This window comes from Diospyros lotus, chromosome 9, assembly GCF_014633365.1.
Source record: "Diospyros lotus cultivar Yz01 chromosome 9, ASM1463336v1, whole genome shotgun sequence".
In the NCBI taxonomy this organism is placed as follows: Eukaryota; Viridiplantae; Streptophyta; class Magnoliopsida; order Ericales; family Ebenaceae; genus Diospyros; species Diospyros lotus.
Window position 1 is genome coordinate 13,413,519 of NC_068346.1, and position 24,030 is coordinate 13,437,548.

A 24,030-nucleotide genomic window follows, 5' to 3' on the forward strand; every position below is an offset into this window, starting at 1 on the left:
TTCCTAGCTTCCCATAACTCCTTCATCTCAAACTCTGATTTTTACTTCAGCTTTAATTGTTGAATTTCCTTATTAGATTGATTTGCTATCAGCATGTCATCCACATAAAGGAGTAGATAAACCGAAATACTAGATGAAACATGTTTGAAATATACACAACAATCATATGAACTTCTAGCATATCCTTGGTTTAACATAACCATATCAAACTTCCTATACCATTGTCTTGGGGATTGCTTAAGTTCATAAAGTGATTTCCTAAGTAAGCATACATCATCCACCTTTCCTCTAGATTCAAAACCCTTAGGTTGTTCCATTAAGATCCCTTCAACTAAGTCACCATGAAGAAATGTTGTGGTTACATCCATCTGTTCCAAATTTAGGTTCAGGTGTTTTGTCATGGCAAGCAGCACTCGGATGGAGGTATGTCTCACAACTAGTGAAAATACCTCATTAAAATCTGTAGAAGAGAATGTTGATTTAGAGTAGCTGTTATCATATTTCACTTTGTGTATTGTGTTGGTTATTCGTTGGTTGTATTATTTTGTTATGCTTATAGTTGTAGCTGATTGTATCTCAAGTGCTGTTGTATTAGCTGTATGAGGAGCGACTAGAGTTAGTATATAATCTAGCTCTATTTCTGTTTTGTATAGAGGTTGAAATCATTTTAATCAAAGTCTCAGAATTCCTTTCCTTCTTTGTTTTCCTATTCGACTTTATCTTTCGTTTCATGGTATCAGAGCCCTAGCGACTAACGTCCATGGCTTCTCGTGATTCAACCTCGTCTTCTTCTTCATTATCATCTGCGTCTTTGTCTGATTTTTCATCAATCGCTAAGAATCTTAGTTTCGCTTCTACAAAACTAGATTCAAACAATTATTTGTATTGGAAGGCGCAAGTTCTAGCCACAATTAGAGCATTTGATCTGTTGTCTTTTATTAATAAGACAGATCTTCCGTCAAAATACATCTCCTCTGACAATGATGAGCCTGTTGTCAATCCTGAATACTTAAATTGGATCAGATCTGACCATCTCTTGCTAGGATGGCTATTTTCGCTTATAAACAAAGAGGTTCTTGGTCAGGTAATTCAATGTGAATCAGCAACTGAGGTATGGACTACTCTTGAAAGTCTTTATTCTAAACAAACAGTTGCTAGAGCCTTTCAGTTGAAACAACAACTTATATCTATTAAGAAAGATGACACTTCGGTGACTGATTATATTCTGAAGATTAAAACTATCAGTCATTCTCTAGCAGCAATTGGAGAACCTATAAGTGATAAGGATCTGTTGATGTCTATTTTACATGGATTAGGCGAGACTATGATACCGCTATAAACTTAATTACATATCAAATGGATGATATAAACCTAGAAAAGGTTCAGTATCTACTTTTGATGCATGAGCAGAGATTAGCTACGAAAAATGTGGTTAATATGTTGCCTGCTAATACATTTGATAATATTGCTGTGAATGTTAATTTTGCTTCACACGTAAATAAAGGCAGTAATGGAAACACTGGTCGAGAAGGTTTTTTTGGAAGAAATGGTGGAAACTTTAGAGGTAATAGTTTCCGAGGAAACAGAGGCAAAGGTAGATCTTATGGGAGAAGGATCTATTGCCAACTATGTGGGAAACTTGGACATCTTGTTGACAGATGCTATCATAGGTTTGACCAAAATTTTCAGAGACAATCTTTTGGTTGAGGTTTTGGTCGAGGTGGTAATGATTTTCAATCTCAAGCTTTAATGGCTAATCATGAGGCTAATGGAGTTTTCTTAACAGATTTAGGGTTTACACCAGAGACTCACTATAGCTCCTCGACTCCATCTTTTGACAATCAATCTCAGCATTCTTCAGTGTCCTATCCATCTTCATTTTATCAGTCTTCTTCTTCCTATCAACCTAGTGATAACTCTTGGTGTGTAGATTCAGATGCTATAAATTATATCACCTCAAGTTTGAACAATCTTTCTGTCCATACTCCATATGGTGGCAGTGATAAAGTGGCAGTAGGTAATGGTAAGATGCTTCCTATTGCTAATATTGGTGTCAAGAAAATGGTTACCCAAACTTCTCCCACATCTGTCATTTCTTTACCTCAAGTTCTTCATGTTCCTAGCATGACAAAGAATTTAATTAGTGTATCTCAACTCACTAATTATCATAATGTCATTGTTGAATTTCATTCTACTTTTTGCTTGACGGGTAAGGTGTTGCTACGAGGAATTCTTAAAAATGGCCTCTATCAGTTGGATCCAGCATTTATGCATGCTGCATCATCAACTGTTCCTACTTCTTCATCTATGATTTCCCCACCACAGTTTTCTAAGTCATTTGTAACTAGCCTAAATGTTTGTAATAGGCAGGTTTTGTCTTCGTTTCATAAACCTAGCATGCAGTCAACTTGTATGGATAGAGTTTGTCAACAGTGGCATGCTAGGTTGGGTCATCCTTCATCTCATATATTGCAACATGTTATGAATAAAATCAATCTTCCTTGTTCTTCTACTAATCTTTCTTTTTGCGACTCTTGTAAGATGGGAAAAATGCATCAGCTTCCATTTCAAAATTGTCCAATCACAGCTTTACATCCCTTAGAGCTAGTGTATTCCGATTTATGGGGCCTGCTCCTGTTCTTTCTAGTGAAGGTCATAGATATTACATTGTGTTTGTGGATGCTTATACTAGATATACGTGGCTGTATCCAATGAAACTTAAATCTAAAGCCCTATCCATTTTTCAAACCTTTCATAAGTTTGCTGAGTTGCAAGATCAGTCTAAACTTAAGGCTCTCCAAACTGACAATGGTGGAGAATTTAAGGCCTTTTTACCCTATTTACACACTTATGGCATTCAACCTCGGTTTACTTGTCCATATACACACTAACAAAATGGTGTTGCCGAAAGAAAACATCGTCATATAGTTGAAATGGGCCTTACTCTTTTAGCTCATGCCAAAATGCCTTTAAAATTCTAGGTAGAGGCATTTCAAACAGCTGTTTATACTATAAATTTGCTACCAGCCTCACCACTTCAATTTCTTTCTCCATTTGAGAAACTTTATAACAACCAGCCCAATTATATGACTTTACAGCTCTTTGGTTGTGCTTGCTTTCCTTATCTTAGACCCTACAACAAGCACACGTTCAATTTTCATTCCACAAAGTGTGTGTTTCTTGGTTACAGCCATATTCAAGCTGGGTACAAGTGTATGCATCCCTCAGGTCGCATTTATGTGTCTAGACATGTTAGTTTTAATCCTGAGGAGTTTTCTTTTTTCCCATTTATTTTCATCTATTCATACTCCTCAGTCTGAATCTAGCATGGGTTTGCCCACTGCTGTTTTGAACTCCTTTCCATTTTCAGTCAAATCTGGTCGTTCACCTCAAGTAGCACCGACTGATTCCTTAGTCTCCTCTGCCACTAATTCAATTTCGTTTGCCACTAATTCAAGCTCTACTGTTCCTCAGCAATATCCTTCTATTCTTGTTGATTCAGCTCCCTTATCATTACTTGTATCTCATCCTGCTACTGTTCGAAATATTCCTACACCTTCTATTCATCCTATGCTTACTAGATCTAAAGCTCGAGCGCTTTCTTTCACTTCTCCTCATGCCTTCGTGAGTTCTCTAGAGCCCAGTTCTGTTCAAGAAGCTCTCTTAGACTACAATTGGATCAAAGCCATGGAGGAGGAATTCTCAGCCTTAAAGAGGAACCATACCTGGGATCTTGTTCCTTTTTCTCCCGATATGAATTTAATTGATTGCAAATGGGTTTTCCGAGTGAAATATAAGTCTGATGGTTCTATCCTCAAATACAAGGCTTGGCTAGTTGCTAAGGGGTTTCTTTAAACACCAGGGATAGATTTTGCTGAAACCTTTAGTCCAATTATTAAAGCACCTACCATTCGGGTGTTATTTTCCTTGGCTGTAACTTTTGGATAGGAAATTCAACAAGTTGATGTGAATAATGCATTCTTGAATGGTGATCTAAATGAAGCAGTGTTTATAAAGCAACCGGAGGGCTTTGTTGATCAGTCTTTGTCTTCTCATGTGTGTCGGTTAAAGAAATCTCTCTATGGTTTAAAGCAGGCTCCAAGAGCCTGGTATACTAAGCTGAGGTTAGCCTTACAAGATTGGGGTTTCGTGAAAGCTGTGTTTGATGCTTCTTTATTCATAAAACGAACCTCTACATTTGTGTTGTTTGTATTGGTGTATGTTGATGATATCCTGATTACTGGATCAAATTCTGCTACTTTACATGAGTGTATTCGGTAGCTGGACACTCAGTTCTCTCTAAAAACTCTTGGTGCAGTGAATTATTTTCTAGGGTTTGAGGCTTATCGTGATTCTACAGGCCTCTATTTGACTCAATCTAAGTATACCCTAGATTTGTTGAAAAAGGCTGCCATGTCTGAGTGCAAACCGTGTGCTACTCCTATGAGTGCAGCCACTTCTCTAACTGATGATGGAAATCTGTTCTCTATCCCTTCTCTTTATCGAACTATTGTGGGCTCTCTTCAGTATCTCACCTATACTCGCCCTGATATATCATTTGTTGTGAACAAATTGAGTCAATTTTTGTCCTCACCTAAGGATCAACATTGGCTGGCTTGTAAACGTTTATTGTGGTATCTTAAAGGAACTATTGGGCTAGGTCTGATTTTTACTCCTCCTTCATTTGATTTGCCATTGTCTGTGTATACTGATGCTGATCATGCCGGCGGTAAGGTTACACGAAGATCTACTAGTGGTTTGTGTGTTTTTCTTGGCAACAATCTAATTGTTTGGAGTTCTAAGAAACAATCGGTTGTTGCATGGTCTGTGGGTGAGGCTGAATATCGTGTTGTAGCTCAGGGTGTTGCTGAAATTTTATGGTTAAAATTGCTCTTTTCTGAGCTTGGATTTTCATGCTTACATACTCCTATCCTTTGGTGTGACAATTTAGCAGCAAAATGTATAGCTGAAAATCCTGTTTTTCACACAAGGACTAAACATGTAGAGATTGATGTGCATTTTGTAAGAGAGAATGTTGAAACAGGTGCAGTTGATATTAGATATGTTCCTTCTTTGCATCAAGTTGCTGATATATTCACTAAAGGATTGCCCAAAGATAGGTTCTTATTTCTATGTGATAAACTGGGTTTAAAAGTTCCTCCTATATCTCAACAGTTACTAGCTACAACTCCTATCTCGGGGAAGTCCAAATTGAAGGGGCATGTAGAAGAGAATGTTGACTTAGAGTAGCTGTTATCATATTTCACTTTGTGTATTGTGTTGGTTATTGGTTGGTTGTATTATTTTGTTATGCTTATAGCTATAGCTGATTGTATCTCAAGTGTTGTTGTATTAGCTGCGTGAGGAGCGGCTAGAGTTAGTATATAATCTAGCTCTATTTCTGTTTTGTACAGAGGTTGAAATCATTTTAATCAAAGTCTCAGAATTCCTTTCCTTCTCTGCTTTCCTATTCGACTCTATCTTTCGTTTCAAAATCTATACCCAGGACTTAGGTGAACCCTCTAGCCACCAACCTAGCCTTATACATAGGTTTGGGATTACTTCCAACCATTGTTGTTAAAATCCCGATTTTACGCGTACGATTTTAGGATTTTACGATTCGAAGACCTCCAAACGATTCAAATCCCATGTAAAATCCAATTTGGGATAAAATCCTATAAAATCTCGATTTTACATGTACGATTTTACGCTTCAGAGATCCCCAAACGATTTTACGATTCAAAGACCTCTATTGATTTAAGTTGTAATTTAGAGGATGCTTCCAACGTCTCAATGTCACATAGCATCTGACATTGAAACTTATGCAATGAATTGTTATATTTTGCCTCTAAATTGGAACTTGATTTAACATTGATTACATAAATTCCAATGTCACATAGCATCTAACATTAATTGCATAAGTTCCAATTTACTTGATTTAAATTATAATTTTTACTTGATTTAACATTAATTGCATAAGTAAATCAAGACAAACAAGTAATTAATTAATGGACCACCCAACCCCAAATTGGGATATTACTTGATTTAATCAATGTTAAATCAAGAAAAAATTGCAATCTAAATCTAATGGAAGACATTGGAAGCATCCTCTAAAGAATTTTAAGCTATATTTTACCTCTAAATTACCTATATTTTGCCTATAAATTGCCTATACCAACCTGCTAGTTTTTGAGCTATATTTGGGAAGTATCATTTTTTGAATTATAATAAGGAATAATCAAGTTATTAAATAATATTAATTCATTTTCTACAAAATTATATTATTATAAACATATATTTACAAAAATTAAAAGGTATTTTTAATTATCTCTAAAATCTTACGATTTTACAATTCGATTTTACGATCCGATTTTATGGACCCTTTGTCGATCCCACTTAAAATCCCGATTTTAACAACCTTGCTTCCAGCCCTTTCTTTTATCTTATATAGCCATTTACAACTAACAATTCACTATCCTTGAGGCTTATCAATCAGTGCCCAAGTCTGATTCTTTCTTAAGGACTCAATTTCTAACTTCATGGCATCTATCCACTTTTGAGATTCTTTTGATTTCACTGCTTCTTCGAATGACAAAGATACTTCCCCTATAACTTCTAATGCACTTGTTAGTGCATAAGAAACAAGGTCTGAAAACCCATATCTAAGTAGTGGTCTACAACTCCTTTTCCTATCCCTAGCCACATTATACCTTTGGGTATCCAACTAGTCATCTACTTGGAGTCACCATCACTCTCCTCTTGATAAGCATAATTCTGTTCATGAGGAGTTTCTAAGTCATTTTCAAAAATTATACCTTGTACCTCAACATCTATTGATTTAGATTTTTCTTCTAAGTCCGAATGGTCATCTGCATTAACCCCCTTCATCAAATGTCACATCCCTAGTAACAATAGTTCTCGACCCTTCGGTCTCTAGGTTCCATAGTTTGTAACCTTTTACACCAATGAGATAACCTATAAACAGACACTTCTTTGCCCTAGGTTCCAGCTTGCCTTGCTTCACATGAGCATAGGCTAAGCAACCAAATACTCTAAGGTGATCTAGTTTTGGCTTGTCACCTATCCATTTTTAATAGAGTGTTTTAAACTCAATAGTAGTAGATGGTGATCTATTGATCACATGTGCTACAATTAAGACTACTTTCCCCCAAAATGTCTTAGGTAAATTTGCATGGAATAGTATATATCTCAGTCTTTCTAATAGAGTCATATTCATTCTCTCAGCCAAACCATTTTGTTTTGGGTTTTCAAGGGCAGTTAAATGTCTCACTATCCCACTCTTATTACACAACAACAACAACATATCCAGCCGTTATCCCACTATGTGGGGTTGACTACATGAACTCTAGACTTCTATGTGGGTTACATCCCAACAGATAGTTTATCTAGAATTCATATTTGGATCCGACTAGGTTTTAAGCTGGCTGTCGGCTACCTAACGCAACCCTCCTCCTTTATCCGGGCTTGGGACCGGCAGTGGATAATATTCCCTGGCGGAGTAATGATGAAATGAAGTTTGAACACCATCTTCACATGGAGAAGTTTCATGAGATGGTGGTGAATGAAGATAATTGATATAGTTGTGTTCTATCACTTAGTTGATATGGTGAAACCAACAAGTACAATATGGAAACACAACATTCCATGTTTTAAAGGCCTCAAATGTATGATCCTTTGACTTTAAGACATATACCCCATTCTTGAATAATTATCAATAATAGAAAGGAAATATCTAAAGCCTCCATGAGTTAGGGTTTGTGATGGTCCCCAAAGAATTGAGTGTATGTAATCTAATGGGGCCTTGGAGGAGTGAATTGCCTTCTTAATAAATTTGACTTTGGCAGCTTTGCCATAGATGCAGGACTCACATTTATTGAGTCCTATAGTCTAAACTTGTCCTATGATGCCTTGTTTTGCAAGCTCTTTTAGCCCTCATTCACTAATGTGTGACATCCTTGGATGCCACAATCTAGCCTACATGTGAGCTTCGTTACCTGCCACTGCAGCTTCCCCACTTAAAGTGGTGGCTTGCATAATATATATACCATTTTGTAGCATGGCTCTCATGCATATCAAGGACCCTCTAGAAACTCTCAAGACTCCACCATCACCCTTAAAGTTATAGCCATTCCTATCCAGTTCACCAAGAGAAATTAAATTTCCCTTTAATTCTGAAATGTGCCTAACTGCTGACAGTGTTCTACACTACACAAGCCATCATGCATCTTTAGTCTTATATCACCTATCCCTAACACCCTACATTCATAGTCATTTGCTAGCAGAACTTTTCCTCCATTGATTTCTTGATAGTTTAGGAACCAATGCCTCTTTGGTGTCATGTGGTATGAAAAACTAGAATCCATTATCCACACCTCATTTCTAGCCTTTTCTGAAACCACAAGAGCATCAACACTATCATATCCAAACTCACATATACTAACTCCACCATCAAAATTACACCTTTCTTGAAAATCCCTTTTCTTCATGGGACAATTTTTCTTAATGTGACCCTCCTCATGACAATAATAGAATTTTATTGATTTCTTTCCAGATCTAAACCTAGATCTTGACCTACCCCTTCCCTTAGGGTCTCTTCTACCATTTCTGAATTTTACAATAAGGGCATCTCCCGGAGAACTTTTCCCTTCCACTTTATTCTGCAATACTTTGGAATTAAGGGCCCCTATTACATCATCTAATGATAGGGTGTCTCTTCCATGTTTTAGGATGTCTACAAAGGTCTCATATGATCTAGGTAGGGAATGAAGCAAGACTAATGCCTTGTCTTCACCTTCATATTTTACCTCTATGTTTCAAGATCTAAGCAGAGTTTGTCAAACTCATCTATATGATCTTGAAGCTTTTGACCATCATTCATTTAGAAAGTAAAGAATCTTGCCTTTAAGTATAAGCTGTGGGACAGTGACTTGGTCATGTACAGGCTCTCCAACTTGAGCCATATGTCCGCATCCATCTTCATCTTGGAAACCTTCCTCAACACCTTGTTCCCAAGACTAAGAACTAGCGTGTTGTAAGCCTTCTTTAGGATCTCCTTCTTCTGTTCTACCGTGTACGTCTTAGGCATCTTGGCTTCTCCCTTTAGTGCTTCCTCAAGGCCAAGATTGCGAAGGAGGGCATGCATCTTCATCTTCCAGAAGGCAAAGTCATTTTGCCCATCAAATTTCTCAATGTCGTGTCTTAAGGCAGATGAAGATGAAGCAATAGTTCTGAGTTGTATCGTGTCTCTTCACCTTAAGTAAATTCTTGAATGTGGAGAACAAGACTCCGATACCAGATTGTTGAACAAATTCATGTCACACACTCGCACTCAATCTCTCAAGGAAGACACATAACTCTCACATAAATAACAAAATAAGAATAAGAACAACACAACACACAAGGGACAACGGATTTATTCTAGTTAGAATCACCTTTGAATTGGTGAATCCTACGTCCAAATTGATCAGAGGGCTTATGGCTTCCACTATCTTAGAAATACAATCGATACACTACACTGCACTCACAGCTCTTTTAACCGAGCTATCCTCGCAAAGATTACAAAAGCTAAGTCTAGTCTTTTCTCTCTCACAGTACACAATACAAGATACAATGAATTCCCAATCATAAAAGACTCACCCCAGCCATCTATTTATAGAACATAGATGCGAGAATTACAAGAAATGACTAACCAGTAGTTACCTTAATTGGTAGTTACCATTATAAACGCCTAACTACTTCTAATAACCGGTCTTTAAAGGCTTTATTTCTTTTGTCTTTTATATACTTCTGAGCCATAGGACTAATCTGAGGCAAAAACTTAACAAACTCAATATCAAGATTGCTTTCCTTCATGGTGATTTAAAGGAAGAGGCGTAAATAGAGCAACCTCTTGGGTTTCTTGCTCAGGGGGAGTATGGCTTAGTGTGTCACCTGCAAAAATCCTTCTATGGCTCAAAAGAGTCTCCTCGAGCTTGGTTTGATAGATATAGTTCAGTTATCCTAGAGTTTAGGTTAGCTTAGAGTGAAGTTAATCATTCTATCTTTTATCACTCTCAGTTTGGTCATCATATTCTCATGGTGATATATGTTAACGATATAGTTATTACAAAGAATATCACAAAGTTGAAACCTCACCTTCAACGATAGTTTCAGACCAAGGATTTGGGTTTCCTAAAATATTTTCTTAGTATTGAGGTGGCTCGGTCAAAGTCGGGAATCTCTACTTCTCAAAGGAAGTACACCTTGGATATGCTTGAAGAGACCGACATACTTGGATGAAAGCCTATAGCGACTCCTATGAACCCAAATATAAAGTTGCTTCTAGTGCAAGGAAAGCCTATGTCTAACTGTTGGTGTTAAAGTTTGCCTTGAGTTTTGTCCTAGAAGATAGCAGAACCGGAAGGAGCACGAAGGAGTAGTCTCGACTGAAGAAATTAGGCAACTAGGGGTTAAGTGTAATTAGTACATTTTGTTGGGGTTAATATGTAATTTCCCTAAGTTAGTTAGTTGCCTAAGTGTGTCCGCCTCCGCTATAAATAAGAGGGCAAGGCGCCTGCTGAGAGATGATCATTCTGTGAGTGCTCTAGTCCTTTGTAAATTGAGTGCAAGGCATTGTTCAAGAAAGAAAGACTGTCTGCGAGTCTTGGGTTCTTCTTGGGGAAACAATGTGGTGTTGTACTCGAGGTTTGTGGGCTATGAAGGCTGTGATGTACTGATCTTCTGTCTGGAAATAAAGACTGCTTGAAGGGGTGTTTGGACTGCTGGATGTAGGATTGCCAAAGGCATTCTGAATCAGGATATATCTTGCGCCTATTGTTTGGTTTGTGTCTTGATTATTTTCTGTTTCTGTTATTCATGTTTTCTGTTCCTATATTTTCATTGCATCCGAGAGTGTTTGAGAGGATTTATGTGAGGGTTTTCTCGGCCAAGGGTGTAATCTAAGAGTCCTAAGGTTAACACTTGGCACTATCATCAATTAGTTGGAAAGCTTAATTACCTCATAGTCACTCGTCCTGATATTTCATTTATTGTGAGTGTAGCAAGTCAGTTTCTAGATTCACCTTGTGGGAGTCATTAAAATGTAGTGATTCATATTCTTTGATATACTAAAGGCGTTCTTGGTTGCAATGTGATGTATCGAGATCATGGACATAGCTAGATTGTGGGATATATAGATGTTGATTAGGTAGAATCTCCCACAACCAAACAATCCACATCTAGATATTGTGTCTTTATTGGTGGCAATTTAGTCTCTTAGACAAGCAAGAAACAAAATGTTGTTACTAGATCCAATGTAAAAGCTGAAAATGGCCTAACAACTTGTGAGTTACGGTGGTCAAAACGATTACTTAAGGAGTAAGAAGTCATTAAGGTCAAGTCTACACAATTGAAGTGTCACAATTAGGTTGTTATACACATTGCTTCAAATCATGTATTCCATGAGAGAACCAAGCACATTGAGATTGATTGACATTTTATTAGAGAAAATGTGTTTTCCAAAGATGTTGTTACAACATTTGTGGGCTATAATGATCAATTGGTTGATTTACTCAGTAAGTCACTTAGAGGTCCTTGTGTGAGTAACATTTGTACCAAGCTGGAATGTTAAATATATATGTTCTAGCTTGAGGGAGAGCGTTGAAGTGTATATGTATACAACAAGGAGTATTATTGTAATTAGGGTACTTAATATACTCTTGTATATATACCTTGTCTATACATTTTAGAGAAATACATGTTATTTTATTCCTCTACAAATTGCTAACTGTTTATGATTACTTGCTTTAATTTTAAAAAGACATTCTAGGGGGTATCAAATTAGCAAAAAGAAAAAAAAAAATCCAGGGGTATCAATAATTCTAAAACTTTTTCATTTTTTAAGGATACGTAGCTGCTTATACCAATATTATTTTTGTAGAGGGAAGTTTCATAAAAAATGAGATGTTTGCAATCATATAAACATAATATTTCAATCAATACAAGAACATACACAGAAGATACCTGTAAGGCTGCTGAGGCGTTCTTTAGGTCTTGAATTTTCTAATTCAGTTCCAGATATAAATGCTATATCTGTTCTAAAAGGAGCCCTACCTGAAATCTGCATAAATAGAAGACAACATGAGATGGAAAAAATTTGAGGACATAACAATGACAACCACAGTCCTTGGACACCTTTAACCCTTCATGTCTCTTACCACCTACCTACCTGAAATACCAAAATGTTGGAAGAATCATCAGAAGTATCTGAGAGCTGCAAAAGACCAAACTTCCTCGCCTAACAAGGCATACTTGGGCATTAGTGAGTGCATGGTTGCACATGCATCCATACTTACAGAGGATAAATGAAAGAAACTACTAGTGAAAGCAGAAAGACAAAACACATTAAAACACTGGAAAATGAAAGCAAATTAAACTTTTACTACAAACCAATCATCAACAAGCTCTAACATGAAAAAAACCAGGAGGAAACCAAAAATATAAAAAACAATTCCAACATACCTGAATTCCAAGATTTTGCATGACAAGGTCTGATAAATTGTGAATATGAGGTGTATTGAAGCCAGAATAGTGGACTTCTAAATCATCCTGCACAAAGTTTTATTGAGATTAAAGTTGAATTAACAACACGGCTGGTGCAAAAGGTTCAATAAACATGAAAGGGCCAAAGTACACATGGGGAATTCACGGGAAGTGTCTAAGAATGACCATTAAATTAATAAGAGAGAAGAACAAAAAATGAAAATAGACTCCAGATAAGTCTACCAGAAAGGAAACCAGTTGGTAGCTCTGAAACCGTTCACAATTTTAAACTGCGTATCCACAGCCAAAAAAAGAGGGAGGAACACCATGACAGAGTGGCCCAGAAAAGGGATTTTGCAATCAGGATACTTGAATGTAGTTGATAGAACAGGAGTAAACAAAGGGGAAAGTTATGTTGAAACCACTAGAATATAGGAATGACCATCATCAGAAAGATATTTAAGTATGTTTGAGAACTATTTTGAGTAATAAGTGAGGCAGCAGTTTATGAAAGTATCTACATGTTTACTAAATATTCCAGAACATTCTTTCAGGATGCTTCATAAGGATCAACAGCGGGACCAGGTATATCAATAATGATAAGGACGTCCAGGTTCTGCAACCCTTGTGTATATAATGAGCTGTATGTTGGAAGAGTTCAGACAACAGAGAAAGACAGGCTGACACAGCTGGGAAAAGCATTCATGTTGTAACCCGGAGAACTATTTCTTCTTTTACAAAGATTACAGCACATCTATCTGGCAACATGCACAACATACCTTAGATTCTAGATGAAGATTCCAACTGCCAACATCTGTTCGCAATCCAAAAGCCAGGAGCGAATCCTCACGAATATCCAGGAGATCTCTACTCAAACTTAAAGCATTACCAGCTTCATCAGCTAGATAAAAGAAAAGGTGAACAGTCTCCAGCATGTCCTCGCCAGGTCTGGAACAGATAATATTGAAGACCATTGTAGCAGATAACAACTACGAAATAATGTGAAATAAGCTTGCAACCCACTTTTTCTAATACTTCCAATTAAGAATATTAGATTCCCAGGAATGATAATCTGAAAGAGAAATATAAATTAGGAAAAAGGAACACAGACGTAACATATATCCTTGGTTCAGTAGCTAACTTATTGATGCATGAACTTGAATTTCTCTGTTACAGAATATTCCAATGAAAAAGCTGTACACCCCACAGCCATAATCCATGAAGTGAGCAAGTTTCTGTGGTCATATTTGTAAATGTTGCACAAGGGATGCAAAACATAGGTACAGAACAAAAGAATAACCCATTTTTATCTATGACCTCATCAATTAACATAACATCTTTTTTATGTAAATCTCTCTTTTTTCTTTCTAATCAAGTATATCTTTCTTTCTTACACGTGAAAAATAAATAAAAGCCATAATATAGGGAAATTTGTATGACTCATCTAGGACTGTTAACAAGAAGTTTACAATTCAAGCAAAAAAAAAAAAAAATCACATAAATATCATTTTTCGCATGCTATTTTCTAATTGGATAATCTCGTTTCCAGCTATATTCACTAGAGCAAACAAGGTTATCAGAAGTGTACCAAAGATGTAAATAGGAGATAAAGATGTTTACTTCTCACTTTGCACATCAATTCGAACTGCCCAGTCCCCACCATAGCCACTGCCAGCCTCTTTGGACTTTAAAAAACTTGTCATCAACATCATATCTTGGTCAAGTAGCGTTTGATGTCCATAATCTCGTCCATTATGTCGAGTCCAACCATATGTCTTCAACTCATCTGAATCTTGGCAAATATGTCGCATGGAATATCTTCTATCCTTTACACCAATCCACATTAGTCCAGCAACCAGAGACTGCGGAGTCCTGAGAACTACAACTATTAATTATATTTACTGAAAGAAATAAAATGAAGGGCTAAAAATGGAAGGAAAAAAATCACACACAACACCTTGTCCTCAGCATAAATAATAAATACATATATATAGCATGCAGTTTTTCCCCCTATTTCCTGCTATCTCTTTAGTGGACTACAGTAGTAAACCTTAAGAGTTAAATTGGAGGCATGACCATAAATTTCATCCTAATATTTACCACACCACCAGTTGAGATGTGACAAGGTGGTCTTTTCAAGCCAGCTTAATTTTTTGTCAAAAGCAAAAAGTTTACCTATATCCCAAATCATCAGGTTTTTATCTTTTTTTTTTTTTTTTTTTTGGGGGGGGGGGGGGGGGTTGTCCAGTACATGTCTTTACTCACTTCCTCCTATTTGGAACAGAGGACTCTTAGTTATTGCTTGTGGAACCAACTCACAATGTTTTATCACGGAACTTGCTGTGTTTGCCCCAAGTTTGAGCGATAGGAGATCAGTGAAATGTTAGTGATTTATTGGCTGGAAGTTAGAACAATTAGGTTTCAAATTCAAAGTGTAATTTACTTATTTTTTGGGGTCCAATTGTAATATCCCAATGTCGGTTAAGTTACATTGGGGTGTCAGCCCTTTCTATAAATAAGAGGGCAAGGGGCACTCAAGTTAACCAAGAGGAAGTCTTCTATTCATATGTGATTGAGCGCTGTTTTCATTCTTGAGAAAAGAGAGGCTAAGTGATAAGGATTTAGTTCTTGTGTATTCTTGAGAGAATGAGAGGTTTGTACTCAGTGATATAGATGAAAGGAGAGAGCTTGATGTACTAATCAAATTTCGGACTGAATAAAGATTGCCCTATTGGTGTTGGACTGCTGGATGTAGGTTTGCCTAAAGGCATTCCAAACCAGGATAAATCTCGATCTTTGTGGTTTGATCTTTTTGTACATTGTTCTTATATTTTCTTTTGTTATAACTGATTACTTTATTGGCTTTCTAATTCCGTGAGTGTGTAAGGGTTTGTGTGGAAGTTTTATTCTCATTGTTCCTTGTTTGTAAGTCCTAACAACAACAGAACTTTTGATCAATTCTGTTTCTTAGGATAAAAGCAAGCCAAGACAAAAGATTACATAGAGCACAGAAAATGTAAGAAAATATCAAAAAGGTGCAAACGAAAATATCATGTTGAGGAGGAATTCACAATAAAGAAGAAGATAAAATCTGGAATAAGATAAAGAAGACCAGATTGAATAAAAGAGATAAAGCCCCAGCCGTTCCAAAGAAATAGGAAAAGATGAGGCTTCAACTACTCCTAAGAAGTAGGAGAAAACTTAGTAGAAAATTTAGGAGAAAATTTCTCCCTTATCTATTGTTGTATTTGTAATTTAAGTTCCTAGATTTTAGGTAGATTTTCTGTATTTAAATAGGCTACATGTATCATGGTAAAGGCGTGAAACTTATACTTTCATTCACCCCTCTTTAGTTAAAGAGTTTATTCTCTCAATTTATTCTCAATTCCTCTACGCTTATTCATGGTATCAGAGCCTTCGATTATGTAAATTCCATACCGATTATACTTCTATACAGACAGCTTCAAGATGGCTACTTCTTCCCCAACCAGCAACGCATCAATGATCTTCCCTACAAGCTCGAGATCGTTACTCCCAAATGCTGCCTCTAATTCCGGGGACAACCACAACCTACAAATCACTCAACATAAACTCAATGGGACTAACTTTCGAGAGTGGTCCCAAACAGTGTTGTTGGTGATGAAAGGAAAAGACAAGGTCAGGTATCTCACTGGAGGGACTCCAAAGCCAGATTCTGAAGACACAAATTATGAAGCATGGATGCTGAAAATTCCCTAGTTATGGCTTGGCTCATCAACTCCATGGAACCAAAGATAGGGAGGACCTATCTGTTTTACAAGACAGCCAAAGAAGTATGGGAGATTGTCCAAAGTTTGTATTCCGATATGGAGAATGCAGTACAGTGCTTTGAAGTTAGATCGGCCATAAGAAATACTCGCCAAGGTAATCATTCAATAACCGATTACTTTAATGAGTTATCTAAATTATGGCAAGAGATGCACTTGTTCTATGACATCAGTTGGGAGTGCACAAAAGATGGGGTAAAGTACTCAAAAATGATAGAGAAAGAAAGGGTATTTGACTTCCTACATGGCCTAAACTCTAATTTAGATGAAGTTGAAGGAAGGCTATTAGGAACCAAACCCTTTCCATCTATCAGGGAGGCCTTTGCAGAAGTTAGAAGGGAAGAGAGCCAAAAGAAGGTGATGCTGAGTGCACAAACTGAAGTAAACAACCAGAATGGATCAGCTTTTGTGGCTTCGAAACCAGGGGTGGCACCAACTCGTGGAGACCCTCCAAAGGACAAACAATGGTGTGACCATTGCAACAAACCCTACCACACAAAAGAAACCAGCTGGAAGATACATGGGCAGCCAGCAAGCTGGAAAGGGAGAAATCAGGGGAGACCACAAACAGCTATGTAGTTGATGCTGCAAAAGGTAAAGGTACCAATTTTGCCTTAACACCAGAACAATTGGAAGTATTGCAGCAGGTTTTGAACCAAAGGTTACAAAACCAGCAGAATTTGTTGAAGTTCCTAACCCAACAGTCTCCCTTGCTAAACAAGGTAATTTTCTTACATGCTATCTCTCAAAGAAGCTAAATATGAATGATTGGATTGTGGATACCGGGGCTTCAAACCATATGACAGGTTCCTTGAATGGTTTTTTCGAATACAAACAGTGTGACAAAGCTATTAAGGTGACTATGGCTGATGGTAATATCTCTTATGCTAAGGGAGAGGATTCTATTTACCTAGCTGATTTGTGGTTAAAATCTGTCCTACATGTGCCGGGTTTGAGATGCAACTAATTATCTATCAGCAAGCTTAAAAAAGACCTTAATTGTAAAGTAACTTTTCTTCCAACTCATTGTGTATTTCAGGACCTAATTTCGGGGAAAATGAGTGGCAATGCTAAAGAAAGAGAAGGTCTATACTATGTGGAAGACACTGCTGGTACTCCTAAGTTACACAATTCATTCTCTGCTATCTCAGATTCCAGCATACTTTTATGGTACAAAAGATTAGGACATCCAAGTTTTAGATGTTTAAAGTTCTTATATCCTCATTTATTTGTCAATAAAATGAGTGAATCTTTCAATTGTGAGCAATGCATTTTTGCCAAGCAAACTAAAGCCTCCCATCCTATTCATCATTACCAACCAACCAAACCATTCTACCTTGTTCATAGTGATGTGTGGAGACCAACAAAAGTCCCAAATCTAACAAATACTCGCTGATTTGTAACCTTTATAGATGACCATACCAGGGTATGTTGAGTATTTCCGTTGGAAGAAAAATTTGAAGTATATAAGGTATTCAGAAAATTCCATCAAATGATTCTTAACATTTTTCAAACCTCAATCCATATCCTTCGATCGAATAATGGAAGGGAGTATTTCTCAACAGAATTTGAAACTTATCTTAGTGAAAATGGCATTGTTCATCAAAGTACATGCCCTTATAATCCCCAACAAAATGGAGTGGCCAAAAGGAAGAATAGGCATTTGCTTGAAACAGCTAGAACCCTAATATTTACCAGCTCAATTCCTTCTTCCTATTGGGGAGAAGCCATTCTCACTACCACCTATCTCATCGATCAACTTCCAACTAGGGTTCTAAAGTTCAAAACTCCCTTGAGCACTCTCATTGCTTCCCATCCTCTCCTTACCCAAATGCTTAATCCTCTCTCTCCAAAAGTATTTGGACGTACAACCTATGTCCACCATTATTACTCAAATTAAATCCCAAGTCTTTGAAGTGTGTATTTGTTGGTTACTCTCCTACACAACAAGGCTACAAGTGTTATTGTCCAAACACTAAGAAATTTTTCGTGTCTGTGATGTCTCCCTTTTTGAGAATCAATATTACTACTCTACCATACCTCTGCAAGGGGAGACTCCTAGTGTAGAACAAGGTATGGATGGTAGAGATATTAGTGTGTTTCCTGAGACAGTTACATCCTTTACTCCTATTCCTAATTGTGTAACTAATCAAGGGGGAGAACAGCAACAGCAGCAAATACAACAGCAAATTCAAAAAGAAATTGCTAAGTCTCAACCACCTTTTCAAGTGTACTCTCGAAGAAAGGACTTTCAATCAAAGCAAAGCCATTCATTAACCCTGAAAAAAGGCCCAGTACTTGAGGAGGACGAAAACGCTAAAGTGGTAGTACCTATTGATGAGAGTAACAAAGCAGACAATGCAGAAAGTACAGAGCCAATTGCAAAGCCTGAGTATGATTTAGATGTTCCAATTGCTTGGAGAAAGGGGGTAAGATCATGCACTAAATATCCTATCTCTGATCATATGGCATACTCTCAATTATCTCCAAGTTTTAGGGCATTCACAGCTAGAATTGATGAAGTGCAAATTCCTAGGAATATCAATGAGACTCTACAAACACCTCATTGGAAAAGAGCTATGATGGAGGAAATGGAAGCACTAGAGAAAAATGGTACATGGGAAGTAATGAGTTTACCTCAAAATAAAAGTGTGGTAGGAAGCAAAAGGGTTTTTACAATAAAACACAATTTTGATGGAAGTATTGAGAGGTATAAGGCCAAGTTAGTAGCCCAAGAATTTACCCAAACACACGGCATAAACTATGATGAGACTTTTGCATCGGTTGCAAAGCTGAATTTTATACGTGTGTTGTTATCTATTGGAGCTAATTTAGATTGGGAATTGCATCAATTAGATATAAAAAATGCAATTCTCAATGGTGACCTAGAAGAAGAGATATATATGAAGATTCCTCCTAGTTTTGAAGAAAAAGGAAGAGTTTGCAGATTAAAGAAGTCATTGTATGGGCCGAATCAACCTCCTAGGACATGGTTTAAAAGGTTTAGCACAACCTTAACCCAGCTAGGGTACCAACAGGGCATTCGGATCACACCTTGTTCACTAAACATCCTACTAATGGTTTGAAAACTATTCTAATAGTTTATGTGGATGATATTATTATCACAGGTGACAATCAGCAGTAAATACAGACACTAAAAGGGTAATTACAGCATCATTTGAAGTCAAAGACCTTGGACAATTGAGGCATTTCTTAGGGATGGAGGTAGCAAGAAGTAAGGACAGCATTTGCATCTCACAAAGGAAGTATACATTGGAACTACTAAAGGAGACAGGTAAGTTGGGCTGCAAACCAGCTAGCACCCCCTTGGAACCTAACTGGAAAGCTAAGGAGAATGGGACAAAAACTGTTGTGGAAAAGGGTAGACACCAAAGGTTAGTGGAAAAACTAATTTATTTAACTCTTACACAACCCGATATTACATATGCAGTGAGTCAATTTATGCATTCACCCACTAGCTCACTTTATGCATTCACCCACTAGCAAACACCTTAATGTTGCCTATCATATCTTAAGATATCTGAAAGGAACTCCCAGTAAGGGAATTTTATTCAAAAAGAATGAAGACAGAGGAATTTAGTGTTTTGTAGATGTTGATTGGGCAGGTTCTTTAGAGGACAGTAAATCCACTTCCGAGTTTTGCACCAAGGTATGGGAAAACTTGGTGACATGGAGGAGCAAGAAACAGAGTGTAGTGGCTAGAAGCAATGTTGAGGCAGAATACTGAGCCATAGCTCAAGGTATATGTGAGGTAATATGGCTGAAAAATTTTATGAAGACTTGAAGATACCAAATTCTACTCCTACAAGGCTATACTGTGATAGTAAGTCTGCTATAAGTATAGTAAATAATCCAGTCCAACATGACCGGATTAAAAATGTGAGGATAGATAAGACATTTTATCAAGCAAGTGATTGAAGATGGTGGTATCAATCTGGTATATATTCCTACAGGTATACTGTATTCCTACAGGTATACTATCAATCTGGTATATATTCCCATAGGTATACAAGAAGCCGATATCCTCACTAAGGCAATGAACAATTAAGGATTTGAGCTAATTAGAAGCAATCTAAGAATGAAAGACATTTATTCACAGCTTGAGAGAGAGTGTTGAGGAGGAATTTACGATAAAGAAGACGATAAAATCTAGAATAAGATAAAGGAGACCATATTGAATAAAAGACATAAAGCCCCAGTCGTTCCAAAGAAATAGGAACAGATGAGGCTTCAGCTACTCCTAAGAAGTAGGAGAAACTTAGTAGAAAATTTTGGAGAAAATTTCTCCCTTATCTATCGTTGTATTTATAATTTAAGTTCCTAGATTTTAGGTAGATTTTCTGTATTTAAATAGGCTACATGTATCATAGTAAAGGCATGAGACTGATACTTTCATTCACCCCTCAATTATTCTCAATTCATCTAAGCTTGTTCATATCAAAAAGGTGCAAGCATGTATATCGCATGCAAAATGACAAAGTAAGGGTACCAACCGTAGTAGCATAATGGTACTGGAGACCAAAGGTGTATTTCGTTTTAGGCGATCCATTTTTATCAAATCTCCATGCTGATAGGTGTAGTTTAACAGAAATATAGCAGACCATAGGCTTCTCAAATGTCTGAAACTTCTCTGTCCATCCTTCCTTAACCAATTTATCCATTGTAATGCTAATAGCCTCCTTCACCCCATGTGTTTTGAAAGTTGGGAAAAAAGGCCTCCTATTCTAGAACTCTAACCTCTAGGGCAATCAACGAATCCTTAAATGGATTCCGTTGATCAAAGGAAAAACTTGAGGAAAGAGGGGCTATATGTGCAAAGAGGGTGGAGAATATGTTAGGTCATCTTTTGTTGCATTGACCAATGGCTAGGGAGCTGTGGAGTCTTATAGCTAGGGAAATTGCTCCTTTTGTATGATGTGATCCCTCCAAAGGAAGGGGATAAGAGGGTGATTTTAGGCATATGGTCATAATTCATTGAATAAAAGGGAACAATTTTTCACAATCATCTTCTTATGGTTGACGTAGAACATCTTATGGTTGAGGTACATATGCAAGTCCATATATAGGTGTCATTTTTTTGTCTTGCAAAGCTTGTGAAGAGCGCCCTTGCCCCACCCCTCTCCTTCTAGTAGTCTTATTTAAATTGATTCTTATTTACCAAAAAAGAAAATTGGGAGGTGTGTGTGTTTGGGGGGGGGGGGGGGGGGGGGGTTGAAGACCGTTAGGCATAGCATGAGTTAAAGATGCATGTGTCAAGTCCTTGAATTAGGACTTGGCAATTCAGTAATTCCGATTGAGAAAAGAGAAAGAAAAGGTGAATTAGAATAGAGAGATTGGGAAGGTTAAGAGAGAAAAGGATTTATTCATCAATCAATCGGTAGAAACCCCATATGCTGTAGGTCTCCTTATTAATAAGACCTCTAGCTATACAATGATTCTTCTAACCTCCTAACCGTTTCCTCAGATTGTTACAATAGCCTCCCCCGCCTCCTAACTTGCCCAACAGTTTAATAGAGGTAGAGATTACAAAATAACCCCCAGGATCATGACAGCATGCACTCTAATAAGATGTATGCGTGTGTTCGTGTCATTTTCCTTTTGCTTTGCTCAGCTTGTAAAGGGTCTATCTCTTTATAGTGTCTCTCTATGGTAGTGGAATGCTATTTACCTCAAAAAGGAGTGAAGGTTTTGTTTAGGTATAATGCAAGCTTTGGGATGTATATACTCAGCATACATAAGTTGAAGGTTTTGTCAACTTGGAGTTTTATGGATTTATAGCGTGCCTCTGTATCTTTCAACCTCATTATTTCTTGAACATGTGGAGGTTTTGGCGTTAATTAAAACTTAAGACAACTACCTTTTCGTTGTACAAAATGAAGAATGAATCACAAGCCATGCTCAAGCTATTGATCATATGCACTATATGATTCAACTATTAAAACAGAATAACGCAGCACACCACCACAATGCTCGAAATATTTGATCTTTTGGTATGCCAATTTCAGTGCTGTTAAAACTGCCAGTCATATTCAAACAGTTAATGCACCAAGTATAATTACCGAACTAAGAGCATCATAACAAAGGTTGAATCAGAACACACCATAAGGTTCTAAAATAATCCTCGGCAAATATAGCAAAAAAAAGACAACAACATTGATAAACGTGAAGTGGCAAAGAAACACTCAAAACTGCGGATAAAAGGCGGCAAAAGACAAAGGGATACCTGGCGCGGATTCCAAGATAAACGTGAGGGCGATAGGTTCCCCAGTACAAGCTCTCCTTATGCTCGCCTTGAAACTGCAGCAGGCGAAGGCGATTCATCCAAATCATGGCAAAAACACACATGCATTGAGTAAACGCATACATATGAGAAAATGAGTTGAAACTGCAAATGAATGTTCAACCTGGGGGAGATCCATGATTTTTGGAGCAGGAAAGGGGGTGACCACCCTGTGTTTCTGAGACTCTTCGACCGGCTTTACGAAATGTTGAATCAGAAACAGGACAATGAAGAAAGAGACAACAGTAAGCACTAGAAGAGCTTTGAGATCAAATTTTGGGATGGGAATGAGAGTGCGATTTCGGTTTCGGTGCTTGAGGAATTTAGGGTTGGGCTTGGCGCGATCCCCGTCGACGTCCGGGGAGAACTTGATTCTGCTTCGAGCGCTTCGTCGGCCATTGCCAGCCATTTTCTGTTAGGGTTACTAACCCAGAGACTTGCCAAGTTCTCAGGAGTGCATCATCCTCCTGTCTGTCGATCGGCACTCGGGAGGACTGGGGAGTCGCCCGCAGATTTTCAACACAGAACTCGAACGGATTTTTTTTTTTTTTTTTTCTCGCTCTTTAACACCACAAAGCTCGAACTTGAAAGGCTTCTCGCGACACCTAAAGAGATTTCACCACGAGCACTAATCATGCCTGTATTTATATTAATAATAATATATTGACTTTTTTATTTTTTATTTTTTATTTTTTATTTTTCATGATTATGTAACACTTTTTTTTTTTTATCGTCTGTCTATTTGTAGTTAAAACTTTTAAAATGATTAAATTATTTTTAATTTCCTGAAAATAAACTGAGATATAGAGATAATATAAAGAATAATATACGTATCTAAAAATAAAAAATTTATCTTTGTGATAGTTAATGAAGAGAAAATAAGAAAAAGACTTATTCAGTTATACCTATTAATATGTTACGTGATTGTGATGGATTTTGTCCATCATAATTTAACTATTGAAGAAAAATAGTGAGGAGGAGGAGTAAGGTGCTTATTGTCACAGGGAGACGAGGGATAAAGAAAGGTATAGGAAGAGAGATAGTGTAAATTTTAAATAAATTGGCAAAATGGTTAATTACCATGTTTTAATGTAGATTAATGCTATTTTTGAAAATATAAAAGTTGTTATCTAGAAAAATACTTAAGAGGGGTGAATTTAGTTTTTTTAAAATTTATGATTTTAATTCTTTTTGAAAACTCTTAAATTATGATCTTAATAAAAAGTGATTGTAACATGAAAAATAATATTTAAATCAAACAATTATAAGGGACATAAGAATTTTTATATAGGTTCAAATCTAAAGAGTTTAGCTATCTCTCTCAAGAGTGTACTTAAGGTTTTACTAAAGAAATATAACACTAACTTTTAATTGTAATTAGAA

At 37.0% G+C, this 24,030-nt stretch overlaps 1 protein-coding gene across 2 annotated transcripts in view; it reads right to left on the reverse strand.

The window, feature by feature from the left end:
- Positions 1–23,248, reverse strand: part of LOC127809573 (mannosyl-oligosaccharide glucosidase GCS1-like) — a 69,436-nt gene extending 46,188 nt beyond the window's left edge. Inside the window, exons 1-7 of one of the 2 annotated variants that reach the window (XM_052348451.1) lie at positions 22,772–23,248; positions 22,591–22,664; positions 14,161–14,412; positions 13,320–13,488; positions 12,520–12,606; positions 12,227–12,295; positions 12,022–12,118 (exon numbers count right to left, since the gene is read on the reverse strand). In XM_052348451.1, coding sequence (XP_052204411.1) covers positions 12,022–12,118; positions 12,227–12,295; positions 12,520–12,606; positions 13,320–13,488; positions 14,161–14,412; positions 22,591–22,664; positions 22,772–23,056 — 1,033 coding nt within the window. In that variant the 5' untranslated portion in view covers positions 23,057–23,248. The remainder of the gene's footprint in view (positions 1–12,021; positions 12,119–12,226; positions 12,296–12,519; positions 12,607–13,319; positions 13,489–14,160; positions 14,413–22,590; positions 22,665–22,771) is intronic. The other variant, XM_052348452.1, reaches the window with a different exon arrangement.
- Positions 23,249–24,030: the final 782 nt, after the last annotated feature.